This window comes from Vicugna pacos, chromosome 16 (genome assembly GCF_048564905.1).
Source record: "Vicugna pacos chromosome 16, VicPac4, whole genome shotgun sequence".
NCBI lineage: Eukaryota > Metazoa > Chordata > Mammalia > Artiodactyla > Camelidae > Vicugna > Vicugna pacos.
The window spans coordinates 8,411,175-8,436,743 of record NC_133002.1 but is presented as its reverse complement, the minus strand read 5'-3'; the positions used below and the strand labels follow the sequence as shown (position 1 = coordinate 8,436,743).

At 57.1% G+C, this 25,569-nt stretch overlaps 4 protein-coding genes across 17 annotated transcripts; 2 read left to right on the top strand and 2 right to left on the bottom strand.

The window, feature by feature from the left end:
• Window positions 1-599: 599 nt before the first annotated feature.
• EIF5A (eukaryotic translation initiation factor 5A) lies at window positions 600-5,857 on the top strand. 5 transcript variants are annotated; one of them, XM_072940449.1, is made up of 7 exons: window positions 600-841; window positions 1,084-1,244; window positions 3,122-3,307; window positions 4,478-4,582; window positions 4,768-4,899; window positions 4,984-5,057; window positions 5,229-5,857. In XM_072940449.1, the coding sequence occupies exons 3-6, from the start codon at window positions 3,143-3,145 to the stop codon at window positions 5,044-5,046; spliced, it is 465 nt and encodes a 154-aa protein (XP_072796550.1). In that variant the 5' UTR covers window positions 600-841; window positions 1,084-1,244; window positions 3,122-3,142; the 3' UTR covers window positions 5,047-5,057; window positions 5,229-5,857. The 5 variants fall into 5 exon arrangements, with proteins under 5 accessions (XP_072796550.1, XP_072796551.1, XP_031532046.1 ...); XM_072940450.1 differs by lacking the exon at window positions 600-841 and adding an exon at window positions 963-980; XM_031676186.2 differs by lacking the exon at window positions 600-841 and having other exon boundaries at window positions 1,048-1,244.
• Window positions 5,858-6,045: 188 nt separating this feature from the next.
• GPS2 (G protein pathway suppressor 2) lies at window positions 6,046-8,782 on the bottom strand. Of its 3 annotated transcripts, none has more exons than XM_031676183.2 (11): window positions 8,652-8,782; window positions 8,299-8,461; window positions 7,854-7,963; window positions 7,658-7,770; window positions 7,450-7,529; window positions 7,277-7,359; window positions 6,950-7,103; window positions 6,759-6,848; window positions 6,589-6,668; window positions 6,396-6,500; window positions 6,046-6,228 (listed from the first exon to the last, which is right to left on the bottom strand). In XM_031676183.2, exons 2-11 carry the CDS (start codon window positions 8,390-8,392, stop codon window positions 6,145-6,147), a joined length of 993 nt encoding a protein of 330 aa, XP_031532043.1. In that variant the 5' UTR covers window positions 8,393-8,461; window positions 8,652-8,782; the 3' UTR covers window positions 6,046-6,144. The 3 variants fall into 3 exon arrangements, with proteins under 3 accessions (XP_031532043.1, XP_072796545.1, XP_031532044.1); XM_072940444.1 differs by having other exon boundaries at window positions 6,046-6,290; window positions 6,405-6,500; XM_031676184.2 differs by having other exon boundaries at window positions 6,405-6,500.
• A 158-nt stretch (window positions 8,783-8,940) lies between these two features.
• On the bottom strand, window positions 8,941-21,182 carry NEURL4 (neuralized E3 ubiquitin protein ligase 4). Of its 3 annotated transcripts, none has more exons than XM_072940436.1 (29): window positions 20,901-21,182; window positions 19,560-20,004; window positions 19,279-19,344; window positions 18,836-19,134; window positions 18,554-18,665; window positions 18,372-18,460; window positions 17,802-17,874; window positions 17,389-17,653; window positions 16,959-17,140; window positions 16,243-16,328; window positions 15,957-16,119; window positions 15,670-15,868; window positions 15,502-15,578; window positions 15,262-15,340; window positions 14,748-14,923; window positions 14,529-14,660; window positions 13,981-14,126; window positions 13,672-13,896; window positions 13,476-13,574; window positions 13,230-13,391; window positions 12,861-13,025; window positions 12,144-12,302; window positions 11,566-11,745; window positions 11,362-11,449; window positions 11,161-11,268; window positions 10,869-11,013; window positions 10,592-10,704; window positions 10,349-10,514; window positions 8,941-9,625 (listed from the first exon to the last, which is right to left on the bottom strand). In XM_072940436.1, the coding sequence occupies exons 1-29, from the start codon at window positions 21,180-21,182 to the stop codon at window positions 9,421-9,423; spliced, it is 4,686 nt and encodes a 1,561-aa protein (XP_072796537.1). In that variant the 3' UTR covers window positions 8,941-9,420. The 3 variants fall into 3 exon arrangements, with proteins under 3 accessions (XP_072796537.1, XP_015107115.3, XP_072796538.1); XM_015251629.3 differs by having other exon boundaries at window positions 14,754-14,923; XM_072940437.1 differs by lacking the exon at window positions 19,279-19,344 and having other exon boundaries at window positions 14,754-14,923.
• Window positions 21,183-21,241: 59 nt separating this feature from the next.
• On the top strand, window positions 21,242-25,528 carry LOC107035012 (uncharacterized). Of its 6 annotated transcripts, XM_072940441.1 has the most exons (10): window positions 22,054-22,125; window positions 22,679-22,780; window positions 23,114-23,221; window positions 23,336-23,407; window positions 23,614-23,702; window positions 23,799-24,050; window positions 24,417-24,617; window positions 24,709-24,846; window positions 25,088-25,255; window positions 25,385-25,528. In XM_072940441.1, the coding sequence occupies exons 2-10, from the start codon at window positions 22,755-22,757 to the stop codon at window positions 25,441-25,443; spliced, it is 1,113 nt and encodes a 370-aa protein (XP_072796542.1). In that variant the 5' UTR covers window positions 22,054-22,125; window positions 22,679-22,754; the 3' UTR covers window positions 25,444-25,528. The 6 variants fall into 6 exon arrangements, 5 of the variants coding, with proteins under 5 accessions (XP_072796541.1, XP_072796543.1, XP_072796542.1 ...); XM_072940440.1 differs by lacking the exons at window positions 22,054-22,125; window positions 22,679-22,780 and adding an exon at window positions 21,242-21,380; XM_072940442.1 differs by lacking the exons at window positions 22,054-22,125; window positions 22,679-22,780 and adding an exon at window positions 21,484-21,751.
• Window positions 25,529-25,569: the final 41 nt, after the last annotated feature.

Genomic DNA, 25,569 nt, shown 5'->3' with positions numbered 1-25,569 from the left:
AGTTGCTTATCCTGTTCCCCAATACTGTTGCCCACCTAGTTTACTGAAGCTAACAAGTTAGCCATGAAGTACTGAAAACCTAGGAACTGGGGGGAGAAAAATACAAAGTTAAAAGTAACAGTTTTCTTCCCTAGAAGGTCAGGGAAATTCATTCCGAGATACATACTTCATGGTCACCTTCCACGATTTAGAGAACGTCAGTGGAATTTGATGTCACTCTACAGAGAATTTTTTATACAAGTGCTCGTAGACAATTGTTTTGGAGACCGCAGAGAGAAGCTGGGGAAAACAGAGAAAAATGCCATGTAAATCTCTTTATTTTAGGATTCAGAGGTAGAATGGCCTCCATGGAAGCCACAGGGACCTACGGAGACTGAGGGTTTAAACAAGATGGTGGCTGGGACAGGGCCGCTCTACCTTTCCGGGTGAAACTCTATGGCAGAGCCTTTCGCACAGTTTAGAGAAGTGAAGCTGAGATGGGTGGTAACCCGACCACACTACCGGGCTAGGAAGAGTGGAGCGGAAAGAGCTCTCTCGCGCATGTGTGGAACCGGGGGATGGGCTTTGAGACAAGGGGCCCACCCCACAGTACAAGTTTTCTGAAACGTGTGACTCTTTTAAGTCCAGGAAAGTCGAGGTGGGGCGTTTCCTAAGACGCATGCGTCCTAGACGAGACAAGCAATACAGCGGCGTGGTCTTTTCAACGCCTGGCGTACAGACGACGTCTGAGGTGGAAGGGGCGGTCAGGATTCCCAAGACGCATGCGCCTTGAGGCCGAGGCGTTTCCTTCAGAGGGTGTGGCGTGCAGGGCTCCTTATTGCGCAGGCGCAAGGACTGTCCGGTAAGGCTGGTGGTCTAACGCGGGGAGGGGAGAGGAGGTTGAAGGGCTTAAAAAACCGGGTGCGCCTGCGCGTTGCCTACCGGTGGGAAGAGCTCAGGATATGTGAGGGGCGGGGCCACGTATGCGCGTCATTGGATGGGTAGGTGGGAGGGAGGGTGGAGATCGGGGAGGGTCTGTGCGCTTGCGCAGTGCGGGGGTGGAGGGCGGAGGAGATAGATAGCACGCTTGCGCGTCTGTCACAGGGCTGCTTGGTTGGTCAGTGGGGAGTCGGCGCCTGCGTACTAAGACCCGTGTGCAGCAGCGGCGGCGGCGGTAGAGGCGGCGGCGGCGGCGGCGGCGGGCTCGGAGGCAGCGGTTGGGCTCGCGGCGAGCGGACGGGGTCGACTCAGTGCGTTCGCGCGAGGTGAGAGCGGGTAGGGCGCGCGTGCGCGGAACCTTGGCTTGGGCCTGGGAGTAGAGATGGGACTGCGCGGGGGTCGGGGAGGGGGCAGAGGGAAGCAGCGGCTGCCGCCGCACGGGGTTCGGTCGGCGAGTGGCGCGAGGTGCGGAAAGAAGCGGGCGCGCACCCCGGTTGGCGCGCAGGGTGACGGTTGGGGCCGGCTGGGTGACGTTGGAGCGACGCAGGGCGGGGGACGGCGAGCCGCGAGGCCGCCACGCGGGAGAGGCCGCCGGGCGGCCACGCCGGGGCGAGGGCCGGGGGCCAGATCGGCCCGCCGGGGGTAGGGTGCCTGGGCCGTTGAAAACCGGGCGCCGGGAGACCACGTGAGGTGGGGGAGGGGGCTCTTCGGTGAGAGGGCAAGTGGGGGGGGGTTGGCGGCCGGCGTGGGGGAGGGAGGGCGGCGTGGCTCCGGCCTGGCGCGGCCTTTGAGGAGGGGGCGGCCGCAGCACCGGAAGTGCCCCCGAGGGAAGGCTGCCCTCCGGGTCGGCGGCCTCATGGCCGAACGTGGACCGGGGCCGCATGGCAGCGCGGGGACCCCTCCCCCCAGGTCCCGGCCACCGGAAGCCCCGGGCGGCCACATGGTGGGCAGGAGTCGGCAACCCCCAGCGCGGGGAGAGAAGGTCCTCGCGAGCGCCTAAGGGAGCTTGGAATTTTGAGGAGTGAGAGAAGCCCGAGGCCCGGTTCCTGATCACCCCGGAGAGCTCGCTGCGGGCATATGTTAGCGCTTCCCCACCTCATGGGCCCCTGGGGCTTTCCCCCCAATCCTCATGTGAAGTGAGGCTTCCAGCCAGATGTAAGTGGCACTCTTCCGTGATGGGAGGCCAGAGAAATGGGGAAACCGAGGGCAATTGGACGGGAGCCCAACTCTTCTCGATCGTGCCGACAGCGCCTTAAAGTCCTGGGCAGATGAGTTACCCGCTGTGATAGGTGCTCTTCACCTTGTCACTGTCTTTCTCGGTGTCTGGTTTTGGTGTTCCTGGTTTTAGAGTCCTTAACTCTACTAGCTTGGTATAATTTATACTACTCACTAGCTACTACCAGCCTTTTGCTTTCATTTTATTGTCATTCACCACTCCCCACTCCCCCACTTTCTACTGACTGTACAGGCCCGGCCTGAAAATCCGACAGGACCGATGCATCCTGGGAAAAGTGGGAGGGCCCTGGAGGAGAGGCTGGGTTCCTGGGTTCCCTTTGGGAAACCAGAGGTGTTTGGTAGAGGGATCAATTAGAAAACAACTTTATTTTCTCCCCCTTGGCTGCATCTGCGAATGCATGTTGGAGAGGCGGGAATCCCCCAAAGAGGCCTTGTGGTTTCCTGTACCAATGACTGGCTCGTGTGTGGATAGGGTGGGGGGGTGGCAGAGACGGGTGGGGCTCCCCGTCCTCCGGTCTCCACCCCCCTTCCCCCCCACATTAGCCCCGCCTTTTTGCTGGCTCATAGCTGCTCACCTAATTATAGCCCTGGTTATGTGTGGGGAAGAAGGGTTGTTGGTTTCAGTGGCAAGTAACACCTGAGTCCTCCCAATACCAGGAATTAGGCCTTTGCCCATCTCAGAGATTTGGCATCCTAACTTCCTGGAGCTTTCCTTTCCCAAGTCACCCCTTTAACTTTCATTTCAAATGGGGATCTTGCTTATCCCCCGCCCACCTGCATACATGCACCGGTTCTTCAGTATTTGTGATGTCAATCAGTATTTAATGTAGGAACTTTGACACTATTTTACGTGGGTAATGGAATAAAGGTCTGGGGAAGAAATGAAGCAATATTTCCAGAGTAGAGTGGGGTAAATTGGAGACCCTGTTAACCTCCTTACTGACCCTAGTTCTCTTCTTGACTCTAGTTGGAATCGAAGCCTCTTAAAATGGCAGATGATTTGGACTTCGAGACAGGAGATGCAGGGGCCTCAGCCACCTTCCCGATGCAGTGCTCAGCATTACGTAAGAATGGCTTTGTGGTGCTCAAAGGCCGGCCATGTAAGATTGTGGAGATGTCCACCTCGAAGACTGGCAAGCACGGCCACGCCAAGGTTAGAATTTCACTTCCACATCGTACCTTCCCCCACGAGCTGTCATCAGTGCTAGCTCTCTATGTTCTTTAGCTCTTTGATTACCATCCAGATCCTTGTGTTCAGCACTCAGCCCTGGATAACGTTCGACTACTACACCAGTCTTAGGCCTTCAGCTTCCTCCTTGGTTACCCTCCTGTGCCCTATCATTCTTGGTAACCCCCCCCCCTTTATGTAAGTCTTCAGCTCTTCGTGGTCCTTAATGCTCAGGCTATTCCGTCCTTGATCCTGCCTTTCACTTTTTCTGTGTGTCTCCTTTTGAGTCTTTGTAGGTGCTCTTTGTTTCCCTCACTTTTACCTGGGATATCTGTAGTCCTACCATGTTATGCACCCTCCGCTGGAGGGGCTCCAGTGTACCTCGGAGCTTCCAAATCAGCTTACTGCCCCACTGTCTAGTGCCAGCTTTCCTGTTGGATCTCTGATGCAGTTATCAGACTGCCTCTCCCTGTCCCCTCCTTGCTTCCTTACTTAGGTCCTAACATTCTTGCTAGTGCTTTCCTTGTCACTTTAAGGTTTTTTTTTTCCTCAAAAGTTCAACATCGTTCATCTTTGTTGGATTTCTTGTTTTGTTCCCTAGTTTTTCTATCTTCTGTTGACTTCGCATTCATCTTGGGTTACTCCCTAATGTCTAGGTCATTCTCTCTACTTTCTGGTTTCCTTTTTTACTAAATGCATAGTTCTTTCTGGTCTCCCCCAAATCCTTTTTGCTTTTCAGCTCTCTTCCTTTCTCATTCTTTCCTGTTTCCTCAGCTCTTTTTGATCTTCCTTGTTTTCCAAGTTCCTTGGTTTATGCTGATATCTAAAACCTCTTCCAAAGTTTTACATAGACTCTCCCTCCTCCCCTAGGATCTTGGCCTCAGTAATGTTTTGATAACTTTAGGTAACTGACTGCTCCAAGCCTGCCCTACAACTTCCCTTGTGCTGTCAGCCCCAGTGGCAGTGGTGGTCTTTTGGCCTTGGGTTGTTTTTTAAGAGGCTTTAGTGTTTCTTTCTTGAGTTGATTAGTTCAATGCCAACTCCCCTAATCTTTGCCCTGACAGCTTCCCTCACCAGCTAGGGGCAACTTGAGCCTTTATCTCTTCCATCCTAGAGTCTGGTTGGGTTTCTCTTTGATGTGATGCATACATACAGGTCCATCTGGTTGGTATTGACATCTTTACTGGGAAGAAATATGAAGATATCTGCCCGTCAACTCATAATATGGATGTCCCCAACATCAAAAGGAATGATTTTCAGGTATGTAGATGATCTGGGTGTAGGTGGGCTAGTGGTTTATGGGGGAGAAATACAGAATGAGCAGAAGAGCTTGTGCTGAGAGAAGGGAAATGGCAGGAGGAGAGGGTATTAGCAGTTTGCCTATCCGACCCTTACTCTCAAGCTACCTGGGCCCACCTTCAGCTTCCATCCTTATCTGCCCGCAGCTGATTGGCATCCAGGATGGGTATCTATCACTGCTCCAAGACAGTGGGGAGGTGCGAGAGGACCTTCGTCTGCCTGAGGGAGACCTCGGCAAGGAGATTGAGCAGAAGTATGACTGTGGAGAAGAGATCCTGGTATGGTGCCCCGCTTTTGTGCCCTCCTTTGTTCTTCGTGCCTCTTTCTCTGAGCTCAGCCTTCTATTCCCCTTGCTCCCCCAGATCACGGTGCTGTCTGCCATGACAGAGGAGGCAGCTGTTGCAATCAAGGCCATGGCAAAATAAGTGGCTCCCAGGTGAGTGTGACGGCCCTCCCCCAGCTGCCCACTTTGTTGTCTCCATCAAAGAACTGCTTTAGTTTTAATTGTTCCAGGCTTATTTTCTGCCCCCAGCATGGTCCTGTCCCCTTTGCCCTTCTTCCCGTTGAAGGTTTACCCTGTCTCACCTGGTTTCTCTCTCCTATCTAGGGTGGCTGTGGTGGCAGCAGTGATCCTCCAGCCTGCAGAGGCCCCCCTCCCCCAGTCTGGCCCAGCTCTGGCAGGGCCCTTGGCTGGACTCCTACACAATTTATTTGACGTTTTATTTTGGTTTCCCCCACCCCCTCAATCTGTCGGGGAGCCCCTGCCCTTCACCCTGCTCCCTTGGCCAGGAGTGAGTGAACCATGGCCTTGGTGAAGCTGCCCTCCTCTTCTCCCCTCGCACTACAGCCCTGGTGGGGGAGAGGAGGTGGGTGCTGCTTGTGGTTTAGTTTTTTTTTTTTTTTTTTAAATTCCAATCTGGAATCAGAAAGCTGTGGATTCTGGCAAATGGTCCTTGTGCCCTTCCTCTACTCATCCCTGGTCTGATCCCTTATTCTCTGTAGTCCTTCATCCCAAGCACCACCCCTACAGACTGGGGACCAGCCCCCTCCCCAGCCTATGTCTCTCCCCAAATCCCTCTAGATGGGGAGGGAAGAGGAGGAGAGGGGAGGGGACCTGCCCCCTCCTCAGGCACCTGGGAGGGCCCTGTCCCCATGGGCTTCACCCTTTCCTGCGGGCTCTCTCCCCGACACATTTGTTAAGATCAAACCTGAATAAAACTACAAGTTTAATATGAAGCCCCCAACTCAGCTGCTTCTTTGAACTAAATGGGTATTTGGAAACCAGAAAATAAGATTACAGATTAAACTCTGACAGGGAGTTGATTACTACCAACTCACTGTCCCACTGTGACTCCCATGGGCCTGCCAGCCACCCCCCCACCCTCCAAGCAGCCCAGTGGGAGGCAACAGACAGCAGCCAGGGGGAAGTGGCAGGTAGGTTTTATTGGCCTCGGACTGGGGCACACCAGGGATCCTCCCCCATGGCAGGGGCTGGGGGCGAGGTTGAAGATAAAATCTGATGGTCACTTGTGGTAGAATCTCGGGTTCTGGCTGTGCTGGATGAAGGGAAGCCGAGGGCCAGGCTGGCTGGTGGTTGCAAAGCCCGACTGGCAGCCATGATGAAAAGGAGGGCTTTGTCAGTGTGCATGCCTGCTCTACTCCAGCAGGACTAAACAGCCACCCCCAAGGAGGAAGAGAGAACAGGGGTGGGGGCATCTATTATGCCCAATCCTGTTTTCCCTGGTAGTGTTGGGATTCTGATGGGCTGGATTACCATCCTTACTTTTCCTGCTGGTTGCATCTGCACAGGGAGCTGAGGCGAGGCAAGGAGTCCAGGAGCTGGATGCAGAGCTTGGGGATGCATGGGGCGCAGGGAGGACTGCAGAGAACAAAGTCAGCTGAGGCACCCTGGGGCTCCCCTTAGTGCAGGCAGCCCTTCCCCTGACTTCCCAAGGCTCCATACTCACTGAATCAGAGAAACCAGTCTGCTGGTTAGCATGTTCTATCTGCTTTTGCAAAGACAGGGCACCACCGGGCTGGAGGAACCCTAGATGGGGAAGAGGGATGTGTGAAACCAGTAGAGAATGGGAAAAGAGAGGACCTGTGGGACTGGGGCGCCTGTGTGGGGGTGCATCACCTGTCTGGGTGGGCTGAAAGTGGCTGTGCACGGCGTAGGGCTGTGGCTGTGGCTGAGACAGGTACTGCACTGCAGGAAATGCCGAAGGTGCTGAGGAGGGCAGGGAGCACTGCCATCAGAACCTCCTTGTGGCCTGTTGACACTCCCTCTGGGCCTTGAGGGAAAGCCCCCTCTCACTTCCCACCACGTACCTCTGAGCTGCTGACTAGGACTGTAGGCAGGCTGTGTGGGTCCGTAGTGAGGTGGGGGCTGAGCAGTCCCATAGGCACCACCAGGGCTGCCCTGGAATTGCCCGTGCTCTGGGGTTCCTGCAAAAGCAGCTGCCGAGCCCACGTAGTGCCGGGTCTAAGGAGGAAAGGTGAGAACTCACTGCCTGTAAACTCAGTGAACGTGAAAGCAAAAACTCAGGTTGCCTCCACAGTTCAGTTTGATAGGCTCATGACTTGGGTGCTGCTTTACTGAGGGTGGGAGTAGTAGGAAAAAATGACAGCCTAGACACACAATCCTACTGCTCTTACCGTAAGCACCTGCGGTCCAAACATCTGTTTGGCTCTGTCAGCCGCCATGAGGGTGCCTGGGCGACTGTGTCCTCCAGGGCTCCCTAGAGAGGGAGAGGGGGCTTCATGATGCTGAAGTAAGGCTGCAACCACCAGTAAGGCCCATTCAGACAAGTGGATTCTTTAATCCTCACCCTGCATGCTGAGGAGGTGAGTTCCTGTGTGAACAGTCAGGCCTTGTTGGTACGCCGCTGATGTCAGAGTGGTCAGGTCACTGGAGTGAAAGGAAGGCAGGTCAAAAGCAAAGACATGTCCCCTTGTTCGCCATTAGACACTAATCTTTCGTTATCTGCTCCCATTTCCACTTTGATCCCAATTTTATTTTTAGCTCTCCAATCCCACCTTTGCTCCTTTCGCCTCCGTTTTTCTTCCTCATGTAAAACTTTCTTAAGCTGCAGGAAAAGCTGGTGCTTTTCTTCCTGTAACGCCAAAAGCTTCTCCTGCAACTTCAGGATCTGGGAAGGAAGGGGAGAGAAGATGAAAGCAGGAGAACCCAGGGAAGAAAGATCTGGGTGGGAGAGATCAAAGGACTGCTTACTTGTTCCTTGGTCTCCTCTAGTGACATTCTCTCTTCCATCTCCTTTTTCTTTCTCCTCTCTTGCTCTTCCTTCATCTTCTGTTCCATCATCTTGTCCACCTCTTCTTCCTCTGGAGGAAGAGGTGGGCAGAATGGGATAGTGAAAAGATGGTTAAAATATTAGAATGTGACTGAAGAACAGCAAAAACTGCTTATCCCAATGCTCTTGGTACTGGCTCTTTTCCTCTGGAGAGGACAGGGACCGGGAAGTTTATTAGGTGCTCTCCAAGGTCCTTCCCAGCTCAAGGGTTCTGGAGTTTAGATCTGGCCTCTGGCTCCCACCAAATTGAGGTTGTTCGTCGCTCCTGACTTCGGGCCACCCGCACACTGGTCTGCCTACGGGTAGGGGTCAGCCCTGGGAGAGCGGGGCGCCTTGGGGCGTCCTCTCTCTGTGGCTCCGACTCACCCTGTCGCTTGCGCTCCCGCTCCATCATGATGTGCCGGTGCAACGCCCTGGCCATGGCGTTGGAGAGCTTGGGGCGCTCCAGGAGCGCAGGCATGGTGCTGCCGGGGACGCTCGGACCGTGGGCACCCGACTCTGTCACTGGCTGCCAGACCTCGTACCGGGCCTGCGGGGAGGCGGGTGCTCAGGCGGAGCGCGCCAGGCCCAGGCGGAAGCTGCCCGTCCGCCGCCCCGGTCACGTGCCCACCGCCTGCCTCCCGTCAGACCAACAGCGCGGCTCCTTCGCGTGCGGGCGGGGGTCTCGGCCTTGGCTCTCCGACCCCCTGCCCGCCACCCGGGCGCCAGCCCCTCCCTACCCGTCTTCTCGTCGCCTTCTCCTCGGCCTCCTGAGCGCCCGGGCCGCGGCGTCACATCCGGCCACTGAGCCGAATCCTTCCGGAGTCGGGGCGGCTGCGGCCTCGCAGGTGGGGCGGGGCGGGGCGGGGCGGGACGGGGCGGGGCGCGAGGGAGGCGGAAGTGCCGGCGACGGGTGCCCGTGGTGTCCAAACACCGCTGCTGCGCCCCCGCGACGTGGCGGGGCTGGGGCTCCTCCGAGAAGCAAGAAGCGAGAGACACGGGCGCGAGAGAGAATGGCCGAGGCGGCTGCTCTGAGACGGCGTTTATTGGCTCCTTAGAAATCAGAGTCAGTAACAACTGTACAGAGGGCCGGAAACCCGCGCCCGCCTTCCCCACTCCCGCCGGGCCCGGGGAAGCAGCTTCGTGTGGGGCGCAGGGAGACTCCTCTGGGATTCACAGTAACCAGAACAGAAACAGAAATAAATTAAGTGATGTAGGGGAGGAGTCGCGGGGAGTCATGCTCCCCAGATCAGTGCATGGAGAGGGGCCACCCAAGGCCTGCGTCGGGCTCCCCGCTGCTCCCTCGCCTCGGAGGGACTGTCCGGCCCTGGGCTGGGAGGTGTGCTCCGCTTCCCAGCTAGTCTGAGAGCCTGCCTATGGGCTCCTGTGCATCTGCCAGGCGGAGCCCCGTGCATGCCGTGGGTGCTGGAATGAAGTGGCGGCAGTCGTCACTCGGAGTCCATGGGCCCAAGGCCCAACTGTGCTTGGTAGTAAGTGAGGTCTCACCCCTCATTCCACCCGTACCAGCAGGGCATAGAGGAGTGTAGCCCCCTTCTCCTTGGTGACCCACTCAAGTTCAGCTGGACTGAAGTGAGGGTCGGGGGGTTCTCTGAGGGCAGCGGAAGGGGGGCCGGGGGTGTAAGAGCCAGGGCGCACACACACCTGGAACGCCACCTGGGCCTGGTGCGTCCGCTGGGATTTGGGGTCCCGGAATCTGTCAGGCAAGAAGCAGAAACAGGGCAGTGAGGCCTCTGCCCCTCCCTTGCTGACTGCAACCACCGCAGTTAGCAGCTGGCCCTGCTCTTCCCAGGAATCATTCCCTCCTTATAGGGACTTGGCTCTGGCTGTTCGTTCTACTGGAGATGGTCTTCCTCCCAACGCCTGCTGGACTAACTCCCTCCTTCCTTCTCCAAGCCTTTGCTCAAGTCTCATCTTCTTCTTTTTAAAATTTATTTTCATTTTGAGGGGAAGGGAGGGAGGTAATTACGTTTATTTATTTCTCAAATGGAGGTACTGGGTATTGAACCCAGGACCTTGTGCATGCTAAGCTGGCACTCTACCACTGAGCTATAGATTTCCCCCAAAATCTCATCTTCTTAATGTCTATGCTGACTACCGTATTTAATATGCCCGCTCCAACCACACTTCTGATCCACTTCCCTCCACTCTACCTTTTCTGTTTCTAAGGTGTTTACCTGTCACGTTTAAAAATACTAAATACTTATGCATAAACATTCCAGAGGAAGAGGACAGAAGTTCCACAAGAGCAAGGTTTCCTTTTTTGCTCTTTGTGACAGAACAAAATAAGTGATATTTGTTCAAAGTACGTGCGAATAAAGGGCTGGGGTGGAGACTGAGGAACTAGCGAGACAAGGTGAGAAAGGAGAGAGAATCATGGAGACCCAAGGGTTCCTGGGGCCCCTTCCTGTGTACTCACTGCACTTTGGATGCCAGGGTCTCGGCCCCAGCATACTGGAGGGAGGGGGAAAGCAGCACTGGAGGGGGCTGCTCCTCCCGGGGAGGCGCACAGTTCTCACCAGGCTCCTCAAACCCCACCCCAGGCTCTCCCTTCAGGGGTCGGCAGCTCAGTATGGAAGCAGTGCCTGTGTGGAGAGCGGGGTCAGGGCAGCGCCCTCGGCCCACAGGCCCAGCCCGCCCTGCCTCCACCAGCGCAGGGTACCTGCTCCCAGCTCCCCTCGGTCCAGCACCCTCCGGACAGCTGCCACATTGCTCCCATGATACGCCATGTGCCACTTCTTGGTTAGTGTCCCAGCCTCCAGGCGGGGATTCACCCTAGGAGGTGGACAGAAAGGGCAAATGGGACAAAAGTCACTGGCTACCCGAGGTCAGCCCTCAGGAGAGGTGCTGTCGCTTCTTCCATACACCCTCTCAGGACCTTCCTTCCTCAAGGGGGCAAAAAACAGTGAGGGAGCTGCGTGAACCTGCCCTACATGTACCTGAGGTTGAACCTGCACCAGCCAAAGGGTAGGGCATATTCCCGAGGGGGCTCCCCACGGCGCCTGTGGGCCTCGTCTCCTCGAAGCTTCCGGCAAGACTCACAGTAGCACAGGCTACGCTTCGGCGGAGGCATGAAATAATCCTCTGTGGAGAGTGAGTGGCAGACTTTGTGGCATGGCTCCTGCCTGGGAGCTCAGCCACTTGACCTCTTTCCAACTGGTCTCCAGGGCTCTGGGCCTGGCCCAGGGCTGGGACAGCAATGAGGCAGGTTCTGGGGGACCGGGGACTCACCGGGAAGCAGCAGCAGTTCCTGGAAACGGGAGCAAAGGGCGTGGTACTCGCAGCTCTTGAGGGGGCTAGCAGCGGGTGGTGGGCCCCAGCAAACACTCTCCTTGATACCTGAGGGAGCAGAGGGGGCACAGTCCACAGGAGCCGGGGCCAGAAGTGCGGGGTTGGGGTGCAGTGGGACCCCGGCCCCTTGAGCTGGCTCACCATCCACCATGTCAGCTTTCTCCATGTCCCCTTGGGTTCCAGCACTCTTTCCACTGGCAGCCCCTGGTTCAGGGCTCACGATTGTCACCTACTGGGGACAGAGGTGGTCAGCAGAGTGTTGCCAGCCCCCCAAGCCTGCTGATCCCCTCCTGGAACCACCGACTTCCCGTTTCCTCCGACAGCCCGGCCTCCGGTGCCACTGACCTGCTCACACTGCCCATAAAGGTCCACGAGTGCGTGGCAGGGCTGGGGGACATCTGGCACAGCCACTCCCTGGTCCATCCCATTGACGTGGAGATGCAGCCCCCCAGAGCCGTCCAGCCGCAGTCCCAGGATGGTGCCTTCAGGACATGTGTCCAGATTTGGCCCGAACTTCTCACAGATCTGGGAGGAGAGACCTACTGTCTTCCCAGAGATCAGACTCCCACCAGCAGCAGCCATCCCCGCCCTTCACTAAACTCAGGTCATCAGTCCCTGGGCTTTGCCTCCACACTTGCCCACTGCCAGGGCTCTACCCTCTGCTTCAGTTACCTGGAGTCCACCTCCCTTTCCCCCGTGACATTCTCAGTGACAGGGACATAGGAGGAGGCAGTAAGCCCAAGACTGTCCAGGTAATGAAACTCACACCCTGGCCCACCTGCTACGGGATCCACCCACTACAGGACCCCTTTAAATATACTTGTGGTCCTATCTCCAGGACTAGGGGCCCCTCTTCTCCCTCAAGGCCAGCCCCTCCCCACTCAGAGGCCTAGCCCTCTCGCTTCTCTCTGCTCCGTACCCACCTTGAGACCATTGTGGAAGACCCCACGGCCCCGCAGCAGCCAGGCTGCCCGTTTGAGGGCACAGGCAGAAGCAGGGAAGTTGAGCCTCTCCGGGGGACAGGTGATGACTCCCAGGACAAGGGAAGATGTCCACTGCCGGTTCAAGAAGTCTATTCGCACCTGGGGAGAAGGAAACTGTTCCCCAATCACAGCATCTTGGGAAAAGGCCACCCACCCAGCAGAACCAGGCCCCATACCCCAGCCAGGGAGAGAAGGTAGCACCCCGCAGTGTGGCCTGGGATGCTGCCCCTTCTGATGCTTGGAGAGACAGGAAACTGCAAATTCAGTTGTGTCCTTCCCTCTTTCAGCCTTGGTTTTGCTGTTGCCTCTGAAAGGATTCTTGTCCCCCAGGGCTGCTGTTGCCTGCCTAACTGATATCTTGTAGTTTGCAGCACAAGGCCCCCTCCTCTGGAAAGCACGCTCTGCTCCCACATATAGGATCAAGAGTCTCCCAGCCTCCCCTAAGCCCTCACTACTGCTTTCCTCAGCACAGTCCCCAGGTGGGCACTTCCTGGTAACTGATTTACAACTCTCATCACAGGGTACAAACAAAAGCCCAGGAAGCTCACTCAAGGGACATGCTTTCCACTTTGTCCTTGACCTGAAAAAGCCTTTGTCCAGGAGGGTTGGCCCTGGGTCACCCTGAGCAAGAGGAGCTGGGGACAAGGTGAGGCCCACCTGGACCAGCAGCTGGGGCACCAGAGGCTGGTTGATGACAACGATGCCCTGATTGTAGCTGGCCACTCGCGTAGCTGTACGGTTCCTGTTGGACAAGAGGATGTTCTTCCCATGGTTCTCCAGGAACTCGAGAGCTGTGGGCATAATGGCCACTTGATTCTGGCCCTGGAGTGGAGGAGAGACTGAGCTGCGGGGGTTGCCGACGCAGGGCCTGAGCCACCCCTCTGGGCTCTACACGCAGCCTGCATATTAGCCTCTGCCTACCCAGTCCTACCAGGACTGGATCAGAGAGCCCAAAGACCACCTGGTGGCCAATGGTCCACCCACTGCCCATCCTTGTACCCTGTGGGTCCTGGTGCTGCCTCTTACTTCCAGGCTGTGCTCCTCGCCCTCATCGTCCTCCTCGCCCTCACTGCCAGTGTCCGAGCTGGGGGAAGGAGGCTGGGTGCCTTCCTGCTCCTCTAGCCTCGAGGAGCTGACAATAGACACACTCCGCACCGGCCCGTAGAGATCCAACACGGCCCACACGTTCTAGGGGCACACAGAGCTGGGGAGTCAGAGACCAGTGGAGGACTTCAACCCCACTCCCAGACCCAGCGGAGGTCCTGTGTCTACCTTGGCAATGCCAGTGGCTGCTGGCCCCATATCCTCTCCATCTACCAGGATGTGCATTGTGTCATCTGCCCCCCGGCGGATGCCTACACGGCTCCCCACCTAGGGCCGAGGTGAGGCAAGGACGGGTGCTCAGCCCACCTTTCCCCACCACCCCCACCCCCAAGCCCACCCCTGTGCCGGGAGTCAGCTGCTTCACCCCCAGCCTCTCTAGGTTCCGGCCATAGTTCATCCTTTGGAGCTGCCCATCGCGCCTGACTTCACAGCTGGACACCATCCAGGTGGTCTTGGTCCGGAGCTCCGGCAGGGAGGGAGGCAGCCCGGGGCCGCCACCAGCTCCAGGCCCCATCTCCCCTGGTGCTAGTGTGGTCAGCCCGAGCCGGAGGCAACCTGCCCACTTCTCATCCAGCTCTTCCACTTTCACCTGAGAGAGAAACGCCTAGCGGCATGAGCTGGGGGCAAGAGGGAGCAGCCTGGCCCTGCTGTGAATTATATTCCAACAGCCCACCTCAAAGACTTCCTCCGTTTTGAGCTCCTTGGTGCTGAAGACGAGGCCATGGGCGTAACCAGCCGCACGCACTGCCCTCGTGCCGTCTTCCTCCAGCGTGATGTTCTTGCCGCAAGTACTGTGGAATCGATGAGCCACGCCAGCCACTGTGGAAAGATGGCACCAGAGGAAGGGGGAGGATTAGGACAGCAAGCTTCAGACAGGATGCAGATAAAACTTTCAGGTGAAGCAGGAAGTTGACATGAAGCTTCCATCTGCATTACTCCTTCAAGACCTCTGACACCTCTCTCACCATAGCAAGACTTGGTCCCAAATCTGGCATGCCAAGCTATGCTGTCCCGGGCCCTTGGTGGCGGGGAAGGGTCCAGGCGTAACCTCCTCCCTCTTCTTGGCTGCTTCCCGCTAGGGTTGATTCCCTCCCTCCTCCCCTCAGTCTGCAGCTGCTGCAGCCAGCCTGTCTCTGAACAGTTCCCAACCTAGAAGCTGCATCCCTTAGGCCCACAGAAGGCAGGCAGAGCCCACCCACCCTCCTTCCCTGCTGGCTAAACCTGGGGAGTGCAGGGGGAATGACTTCTCAGTGGCAGTGTTGCTGGTCGCCAGGCTATTGTCCATGGGTCCGGTGGCATTGGTGATGGACACTTGGACGCACTGACCATACAGATCCACGACTGCATATACCTCTGGGTAGGAAAAGAAGGGATCAGAGGCCTGATAGCCTGGGGTGAGCTGGGCTGAGGGTGGCGGGTCAAAAGCCACAGAATAGTCACCTTTACCGGGAGGCAAGCCTGAGCAGGCAGCGCCTTGGTCCTGGCCATTGATGAAGTAGTGCAGGTCACCCTTGGCTGTTCGCATCATGCCGATGCGCGCGCCTGTGCCCAGCGCGTCGAGGTCGCACCCGTAGTTGTTGCGCATCGTGTTACCATCCTGCATGATGGCTGTGCCGCTGGAGGGACGACAGAGAGGGGCTAGGTCAGCCTCCTAGCTTCCTTCCCATACAGGCCTCTCAAACAAGTCTCTGCTTGTCAGAACCTTCCAGTTCCTTGGACTGGGATCTTGATCTGGGGCAGACCCAATCTTGTCTCCTTTGTCCCTGGGATCCCCCCAGGGAAAAGCAGGAGCTACCCAAGGGCCTGGGGGGGGGGCTTCCTCAAACTGAAAGGAGGGGTCAACCAGATCTGGTCTGGCATTGTTCATGGCCACCACAGGCCCCAAACTGATTCCCTCATCCCAACCAGCTCTACCCAGCCCCGCCCAGCTGTTCCCCAAAGCACGCAGCTCAACCTCAGCATCCATGTATCGTAGTCAATGTCTGTCATCGTGTTGGGAAATTCAAGGTCCTCTGGCCGAATAGCGGTCACTCCTGGAAGGAGGCAGGGGTAGGGCAGAGCCAAGGCTGCCTTGGCCTCAGAGAGCCAGCACCTCCCCCTAGCGTGTGTATGCACACGTCCATGCACGTGCACGCGCAGACACACACACACACACACACACACACACACACACACACACACACACGCCCCTTACCAGCCTCAATGGAACCTGACCAGCGGTCCACCATCTTCTGAATGACAATTTCAAACAGCTCTCCATCCCGCAGGGCCCTGCCAGGGAGAGTGGCCATCAGACAGGCCCCACTGGGGTGGCTGACCCTAGGCAGTAAGACGGTAGGGACATGACTCTCCGGACACTGACCGGTTGGAGATGACAATGGCGTCATTGAACTCGCTGCGGCAGTTGTGGCGGAGCGCGGTGCGGCCCCCGTTGGTGATGACTGCATTGCTGCCGTGCAGCTGGTGGAAGCGGAGGTCGGAGCCCCCGGCCCCTGATGACGGGGAGCTTGGAGATGCCTGGTTGTTCCCCTCAGGGAGTGGCTCAGGGACCGGGGGCACCTCTGCAAGAGTGGACATCATCCATTAGATCTACAGTTGTCTCTGAGGCCTCCCAAGGCCATCCCTGCCCCTGCCCAGTATGGCCCTCACCCACGTCGTCCACAATGGTGGCCTGGGCCGCCTGGCCATAGAGATCGACGACAGCATAGACGCCCGGGGGCACGTTCCAGGCAGCAGGGCCCTGAGTCATCCCATTGACAAAGAAGTGGAGAGTCCCGTCTTCCCGCCGCACCACGCCCACCGTGTCCCCTGCCTTGGAAGAAGCGGGGCTGGAGTGAGGAGTCAGGCAGAGTTCCTGCCTGGGCTGGTCCTGCAGCAGCCCCACCTTGCCTACCTCCCCGCTGCAGAGACCTGGCGGTGCCCCCAACTCTCCCACCTTGAGCCGGTCCAGGTTGTGCCCGTATTCGTCCAAGATGGTCGTCCCATTGTGCATCACCCCATTCCCAGTCATCATCCAGGTCCCTAGGGGGACAAGGAGTGGCAAAGGGTATGTGGAGGGAGCCAGGGCTCCTCCCTTTATGCAGTGGTCCCGTTACTCCCCAAAGCCATTAGCCCAGCCTATCTTTTCTTTGGCAGTTGCTTTCTTCCCAGAGCAGTTCCCCAGCCAGCCACAGGCCTTGTCCACGGGCCACTCCTCTGGCACTAAATGAGTGGCTGTCACAAGTGTGACAAGTGAAAGAGGGGCCAAAGACCAAGCAGCAGGGCTTTGGGGACAGCCCCCTCCATAAGACCTACCCTGGCCCTGCCCTTCTCAGAAGCTCACCAAAAACAAACAAACAAAAACAAAGCATAAATACAGGACAGAAATAGACTCACAGACAGAGAATACAGACTTCTGGTTACCAGCGGGGTGGAGGGTGGGAAGGGATAGACTGGGATTTCAAAATTGTAGAACAGATAAACAAGATTACACTGTATAGCACAGGGAAATATACACAAAATGTTATGATAACTCACAGAGAAAAAAATGTGACAATGAGCGTGTATATGTCCATGAATGACTGAAAAATTGTGCCGAACACTGGAATTTGACACAACATTGTAAAATGATTATAAATCAATAAGAAATGTTAAAAAAAAAAAAAAGCTCACCAGAGCGCAAGTTGGTCATGGTGGAGGGCAACTGGAGGTAGGCAGGGTTGTGGGTGGTGACGCCGATCTCAATGGAGCCAGCCCATTTGTCTACCATCTTGTCGATGCGCACCTGGAACACTTCTCCATCCCGCAGGGCTCTGCTGCTCAGCACCACGCCGTGATTAAAGTCATCGGTGGCACTGAGGGCGTGGCAAGTGGGGACTCAGAGCCCAACACACACACTGGGTGTGCCAAAGCTTAGCCCAGCCAGGCCTGCCTGACACCCATTGCCCCAAATCAACCAGCTACACTTTGTGGTCCAGGAGAGTCCCCACTCCTCCATTCAGGATACCCCAGACCAGACACCCTCTGCCTCCCACTTCTCTACCCCTCCCTCCAATCCCATCAGAGCCCCTTCCCAGGCTTCTCCCCACCCCATGGGCCATACTGGGGCCTCAGGGCCGTGCGTCCCTCGTGGGTGATGGCTGCCTTCTGCCCACAGTTGGGGTGGAAGAGCAGGCGCTCGGGTTCCGCCTGGGCAGCAGGAGCAGCACGGCGGAGAGCACCCTCGGGGGAAAGTGCCCGCAGGATGGCATTGTTCCGGCGCAGACGGTCACTATGGTTGTTATTGTGGACGATGGTCACCTTCACGGCCATCCCATACAAGTCCACCACGCCGTACACCACTGGGGGTGTCAGTGGGGTAGCCACGCCTGTAGGGGTGGAAGACACAGAGAATGGGGGGATAAGGGGAGAAAAGTCAAAAACAAGAAACTCAGTGCCAAACAGACAAGATAATAAGATATAGCTCCCCCTGTCCGAAAGCCCTGGCCCAGAGACCCTCTCTGAGCTTCCCCTTACCCTGATCGATGCCATTAATGAAGAAGTGGAGGGCAGAGTTGGACTTCCTCGTGAGACCAATGTGGTCGCCCTCCTATTCAAAGCAGAAAAATAACAAGGTTTCAGATTCATCCTGGGAACTGTGAGAACAGAGCGGTCCCAGAGCCTTCCCACTACCCTACGTGACAGGGGAACAGCTCTAAAAGGCTCCCGTGAGTCTCAGACCACTCTGAATGCTCAATGCAAGTCAAATACGGTGTTAAACCACCTTACAACTTGTTAACACTCCTGATGATCTGGCGAATACTACCACCAAGCTTGTTTCTAGACAATAAAAAGGGAAAAACACTACTAGAGAAGATAGGCTTCTTGCCTCAGATCACTATACAAGCGGCCTAACGAAAAGAACTGAACCCATCTGAGTCCAAAATCTGAGTGCCTAACTGTTGGGCAACCCTGCCTTATCAGAAGGAAGCTTCAGGCAAAAGATAAAGAGCCTTGCTCTAGGTCAGAGACCGTGGTACGCAGGCAGGGACGCGCGGTACCCAGGCACCCCTGGAGAGTGGCCCAGGCTCTGTGCCGCACCCTCACCTGCAGCTCATCCAGACCAAATTCACAGTACTCGCGGCGGGTGCCCTTGCCATTGGTCAGGATCCCGCAGCCACTCATCATGATGGTGCCTGGGGGGAGCGGACACCATGGTTAGGGTACGGGCTCCCTTGGAAACCTCAGCGACCACAGGCCTGTGCCCCCACCCTGCTAGGGGCTGGTACCTGACTGTAGGTTGGTCATGGTGGCTGGGTACTCCAAATTGTTGGGGTTGTGGGTGGTGACACCAATCTCAATGGAGCCCGACCACTTATCTACAAGCTTGTCGATGCGGATCTGGGGTGGAGTGACAGCAGAAGGGAGAGGCGGGGAAGGTAAAGGCAGAGAAAGGACCTTCATCCCTTGGGCCTTCCCCAGGTCACCCCCTCTTTCCAGCATCAAGGATCAAGCCCCATCTTTAGCTCCCAGAGGGTGAGGTGCCAGCCAGACCCCAGGATCCGGCATACCTCAAACATCTCATTGTCCCGGAGTGGGCGGTTGGTCATGACAACCCCATTGTTGAATTCATCCAGGGGCCGGCGCCGCTCAGCCGTCTTATTGTTGTTGCTGAGTTTGATGAGGGTTCCACATTTCTCGTGAAAAAGGAGGGCATCGTTGGACGTGAGGATGGGCGACGTGGCAGCACCGCTAGGCCCTGGTGCTCCCCCTGCTGGGGGGGAGCTCAGGTTCACGTTTAGGAGCCCCCCGTTGTAGGCAGACAGGATGGCGTTGCTCACCACCTCGGAGAGCTCCATGCCAGCAAAGTCTAGGCAGCAGAATGGAGGAAGGAAAAAAGAAATGAGGCTCTACACCCCCAAGCTTGCTGCTCACTCCCTACCCCTCTCCTGAGGTCCCTCCCTGTCCACCTCACGTCCCGCTCCCCTTCCCAGGGCCTCCCCAGAGCCCTCACCATTATGCGACTCAAGGCTGTTAGGAAACGTCTCCGGCCGGGCCTGCGCTGGGGACACCATGAAGGCTGGGGACCAGGTGGGATGGGAGGGGAATAAGGGTTCAGCCCCTGCTGCCAGGCCCACAGCCAGGAGACCCCCTCCTCTAGCCCCAGCTCTCCCCCCTTCAACAGACTCTGGGGTCTGAGTGGTCCTGCCCACACCCAGCCTCACTTGTCACTATGTCTCCCCCATTCCTGCAGCCATTCCCTTATCCCCATCACTGCCCTAGATGTGTTCTCACCTTCATCCCCAGAGGTTCCCTGCTCAGCCAAGGCAGAATCTTCAGGTGGGGCAGAGGGCTCAAGGGGAGGCGTGGGGATGGGAGTAGGGGGATTGAAGCCTGGCTCAGGGGGTAGCACGGTGATCTGGGTGCATTTGCCGTAAAGGTCCACGACAGCCCAGACCCGAGCGGGCAGGCCTGTGGCGGCCACACCACAATCCCGCCCGTTCACCCAGAGCCGCAGCTCCCCGGCCACTGTGCGCTCCACGCCCACACGGTCCCCTTCACCAAGCTGGTCCAGGTCCTGACCATACTCCTCCAGCACAGAACGTCCATCCCTCAGCACCGAGCAGCCTGACACTACCCACGAGCCCCCCTTCAGCCCCGTGGCGCTGCTTGGGAAGTCCAGCACACTGGGGTCCAGTGCCGTCACCCCAATCTCAATGGAGCCACTCCAGGAGTTGACCTGTGATGGGGTGGTGGACAGAGGCTCAGGATGGACCACAAATGGGTCTCCCACCTCTAGGAAACCACATTTCACAGGTCACTATGTCCCCCTCTTCCCACCTTTCAGACAGCTAACTGGCTTCCTTCTCTTGCAACATGAGGCACCACAATCCAGAGATCTAGTCCCACAAGTAATTTTTTGGACTCTGGTCTCAGGATTGTTGGGCCCGCCCTCCTCTAGCAACTCTCCTCTGCACTCTGGGTGCTCACTGTCTAAGACACCACGCCTTTCTCCACCACGATAGCTAAATTCCCCTGCCTCCTCTAACTTCCCTGGTCTCTGCGGCTCCCTGACCACCCAAATTCAGGCTCTTACAGACCACTCTCTTCCTCCAGACCTAATTCTCTCCTAGGCTCTGGCTCCACTCAAATTCACTCTCTTCTCAAATTCTATCTCTGCGCAGTCACACATCACGCCCAGACACACACACCTTTCTCCCTCAGTATCTCTGTTCACCCATCTTTCTGGCCCAACCAGTGACTCTGTCCTCCAAAGTTTTTTTTTCCTCTCTTGGTTATCTGTCTTCTTACCCTGTCACACGTCTGATGTGTCTCCATCTTCCATCCCCCAGAAATTTTCCCAGGATGTCTGTTCCTTAGTCATTATAGTGAATGAGCCCCCATGTCCCTTCCCTGCTCTTGGATCTTGAGGAAACTTAAGCTCTCCTTGTCTCTTTCTTCATGAAACTTAATGTTTCTGTTTCATGCTCCTCTCCTGCCCATCAGCTGGTGTCCTGTCTGTCGGTTCTCTCTCGGTACCCGGTGATGTGGGCTACCCTGGCTGTCCTCTCCCATCTCCCTCTGGTCCCCTCCCACCACCCTACACATTTCGATTCCGCGGCCCCAGCTCCGCACCTTGCGATCGATGCGGACCGTGAAGACGCGTCCGTCGCGCAAGGGTTCTCGGCTCAACACAAGCCCGTGGTTAAACTCCTGGCCCGGTTGCTGCCGCCGCGCTGTACGCCCACAGGCCGACAAGCTCACCAAGCGCCCGGTGCGCGGGTGCAGTTCCCCGCCGCTGCTCAGACCCCCGCCAGACCCCAGTCCTGGGCCGCTCCCGCCCGGGCCCCCACCCCCACCTGGCCCCGGCCCGGGGCCTCCCCCAGAGCCCCCACTCCCACCCGACCCCGCCGCCATCGCCGCTGACACCGGGGCCGCGCGACAGCCGCGCTTGGCGGCACCGTGGCAACCGCGGTGCACGGACACCCTGAGGGAACAGGACCACGGGTTGGGGCCAGATATGCTTTACGGCACTGCCGGGCAATGAACCATCCCGGGCTAGGGAACTAAGGACTATATAGCGATGGGAACGGAAAGGACGACGGGGTCGAGCAGGTTTGCTTTACGGCACGGGCGAGGTGACAGGGTGGCTTCGAGAGGGGTGAAGACAGGCAGAGAGCTTTTACGACAGTGGAAGAAACGCCTGCCGCAGGCATCTTTACGACGAGGGGGTTGGCGCCCAAACACTTTCAGCTTTGCGACATTGGCACCGACAACCCAGTCTTCGTCGGGTCAAGCAACACCTTGAAGTGTTCGCTTTACGGCAGGAGGAAGAGGTGTCTTTCCTTCTCGCTGCACGCTTGAAAGTGGTGTGAGCGGGGACCGAGGACCCAGAGCAGGGAGCCGGGACATTTATAAGTGAAAATCTCTGCCCTCCACACCACTGAGGCCAGATATGTCTCCCAACACTGTCGCAATTCCTCCACGTTTGTATCATAACTCATGAGAGGCAGAGCGGGCCGAGTTTGGGGGGAAAAGGGCTCGCGTATGTTTCTGGGCAACCCCATCTTGAACCCTAGTCCAACGAAATTTGGATTTTGAAGCCACGAATAGAGTGCAAAGGGACCCCGGGAAGCAGTTTCAAGCGTCTTCGGGGGTCCCCAAAGATTGCCCAAAAGCTGTTAACAACCCTTCAGCACAACTCTCCGATGCTCGCGTTAAGGTTAGGGGACTGTGACGTCACAATTAGGCTTCTCACCCCATGACCAGGACCCCTGACTGTAATTGGATAATTCGGATGAGGGCGGTGATGGGGGAAGAAGGGCGGGAACAAATCCTAGAAACAAAGAAAGGTCTTTGGGTGAGACAGAAAGGGAGGGGCAAGCGGAGAGTTTCCCAGGCCGAGGTCCCTACTTAGTTTTGATTTTGCCCCCCGCGGCTCCAGGGAGCAGAGGGGGAGGGGACCCGGGCCTCGCCCAAACTTCACCGCTGTGGGGGCGGGGCCTCAAGGGCGGGGCTATGTGGAGCCGGGAGGCGGGGCGGGGTAGCTGAGAGTGGCCCCCTAGTGGGGCCATGGAGAAGCTGGAATCTCTGAGGGCTGCAGGCGGCCTTAACGGGGAATCTCCTGGAAACAACAGAGTCGAGGCAGGCGCCGGGCTGCCCTCCGTAGTCATGTTTCACGGTTCTGGGCCCCCCATGCACTCCGGGGGAATCGTAACTCGCAGTCCTGAATCTGGCCAGCCCTCCGAGGGGACAGAAGTCCTCGGTTCCGGGCTCAGCCAGCACCCTGGGGAGGTTGCGGGCCACAGCCTTGGGTCTGGCACATACACTGCCAGAACCAGTGTATTCGGGACGTCCAACCTGGGGTTCGCGGGGCCTGGAATGTACAACTCGGAGGACATTCCGCTCTCCAGGTCAACTTGCGTATACCCCGACAAACTCTGTGAGGACCGGCCCCGGAGCATCCTAAAAAACAGCAGCTACGCTGTGATGTATAAATCCCCCAGGGCGGAGAGGTAAGGCGTCCAGGAGGAAGAGATTCCGCACTCTGGAGAAGGCGGAGTCACGAGGAAAGGGGCGGAGTCCCAAAAACTAGAAATGAGAGTAGGTGAAGTTAATTGGGTGGGAAATCGGAGGTTCCAAGCCTACGTGAAAGTAGCACCGGATAAACCCTGACTACGTAGTACGTGATTATCATCAGGTGTGACTCCATCCCCAGCCTCCTACACCTCTATATCTATAAGTACAAGAAAAAGTTTTCGAATGTTTAAAAGAATGAGAGAGGGCTGTGAGAAGGAGGTCACCAGAAGGTTTCATCCCCATTTTTTGTATCCTTCCCTCACCCCAAGGAAAAAGTCTCAGCACTGGGATGAAATGAATATCCTGGCCACTTACCACCCTACCGACAAGGACTATGGATTTATGACGGTGGATGAGCCTAGCACTCCCTACCACAGGTGCTGAGCCCTCAGCCCTAGCCCTTTGAGAGGAGTGGGGGAGGCCAAAAGGCCTTAGGGACTGGCTACTGCCTGCCGCCCCCTCTCAGGCACTACTTCCTGCCTCCTCTGCAGACTGCGGGGCAGCGATGAGGACCTGCTGGCTGGGACCTCCCACACAGTGACTCCTGAGGAACTAGCAGAGAGGTGAGTCTTACCAGAGATCAGTAGAAATCTGCTTCCTCCCTTCACCGTTGAACTGTGGGGTCTGAGCCAGCTCTGCTTTTTGGCCCCCAAAAAGGGAGGTACTGCAGTTCTTATCAGGACTCACCCAGGCCAAGGTTGGGGAGTCAGCCATGCCCATCCATTCTTCTCTCCCTTCCGTGCCCCCAACTAGTCTCCCTCCCCTTCAGGTTTGCAACAATGGAGAATTTCTGCCCCAAAATCCTCCTGTACGGTGATAACAGAAGCTCAGGGTCTTCGGACACCTTTTCCAAGACACGTGAGATGAGGGATAGGGACTGACTGTAAAGGGGAGGTGGAGTGAACCTTCTTCGAGAGCCTGGCAGGAAAGCCAAACTCTGACACTGGCCCACAGAATCCAGTGATTTTGAAAAGCACCGCAAGGCACACTACAATGAAGGAAAGTTCCTCAAGCTTCAGAGAAACCTGCCCTTGGATAATAACAAGAACAGCAGTGTGGGTAGTGTCCGTGTGAGCAGTGGGGGTCGAGGTGTGGTGTTGGACCCAGAGCCCAGGCCTGCGGAGAGAGGAGGGGCAGGAGGCCTGACCAGAGGAGTCAAAGATGAGTTTGGCCTGGTGACCAGAAACGACATCTTGGAAGCCAAAGGTTAGCTGTGGTTGGGCCCCAGGGACCCAAGGGAATTGTAATCCAGAACATTCTCTGGTATAGTCTGTCTTCCTCAGTGAGCATCAGCCCAGGGTCCTGTTGCCTGAAAATAAGTCATGCTGGAGGGTGACCCTAGGGAAGACAGAGCAGCTGAGGTGGGGTACCCATCAGGATAGTCCCCAAGGAAGGCTGGCGGGGGAGGAGGAACAGAAAGCCCAAGAGAATCATGGGAGATGGAAAGGTCACTGACATTTTCCTAAAATGGGAGGAGGTGATAGAAGTGAGAGGAGAAACTGGGGCTTGAGTTTCTCCCAGTGCTGGGAGGGAGGAGCAGTCACGATGATACTGGTGGCCTATCTTCCCTAGGTAGCCATAAGACTCAGATTGATTTGAGTGACTCCTCAGATGCCCTTGCCTTCAGAAATCAGTCCCCAGCTTCAGCCACCACTGTCGTGTTGGGGAAGGAGACAGATCTGCAACGCAAGGAGTATTACAGAAAAGAAAGATACCTGAGGTGCTCTCCCCAGCCTGAGCTTGAGGAGGACACGGAAGATGAGCAGCAGGCCAGTGAGAGCTGGGCTAGGGCAGTCTGGGGGCGGGAGGGCCTAGAACCAACAGACTTCTAGGTGCCCCAACCTTAGCCCCGTGATGCTTCCAGGCTCCACAGGCTTGAACTGGGTGATTGAAGATCCCATCAGCACCGAAGTCCGTCTGCTGGACCACACCGGAAGCTCCTCAGAGGATCCTGAGGCCACGGAGAACTCCCTGAAGGTGACAGTGACACCATCGAAGCCTGGTGAGGGCACCAGGCCACTGTCTCACCGGACTTGGCAAGCTCCCATGCCCCCCACCCTGACTCCCCACCAGTGGATGGACCACAGGTGATGAGCAAGGCCCTAAACATCCTTGTGTGCCAGTCCACGTTGCATGGAAAGGACCCAGGGAGGCTCAGAGGGATTGGAACCCCCTCCAGCTTGGCACCACCGCTGCCCCCATGCCTCCTCCCTGATTCCTCTCTGCCACCCTCCCGGCTCCAGGTACTGCCCTGTCCTCCAAAGACAGTGGGTCCCGAGCAGTGACTGATTGGTGTCAGTGGCTGGCATCCAAGGGGCTGAACTGGCAAAGCACAGAAGTCTCAGAGAGGGAACCTAGAAGCATCCCAAATTCCTCAAACCAGAGCCAGCACAGATGTGAGCCCCGGCAAGGTAGGGCAAGGGGCTGCCTGCACTGGCCAGGGAGAGAGAAGGGTAGGTTCTAGGGAGCCTGAGGGTCACATGGGCCAGATCTCACATCTGCTGCAAGAAAGCCACTAGCCAAACCCCTTCTCTCTCCAGATGAAACCCTGCGGCTTCGATGGACTCAGGAGGAGGAAACTAGACAATGGAAGATGTAGCCAGCTGGGGATGGGATGGGGGCCAGCCTTCCTCTGACCTCACCACCCTCAATCGGGGTGGACAATAAAGAGAAGACGAGCAGGAGTCTGGGTGCTGTGAATGGGGGGGCCATGCTGGGCCTGAGC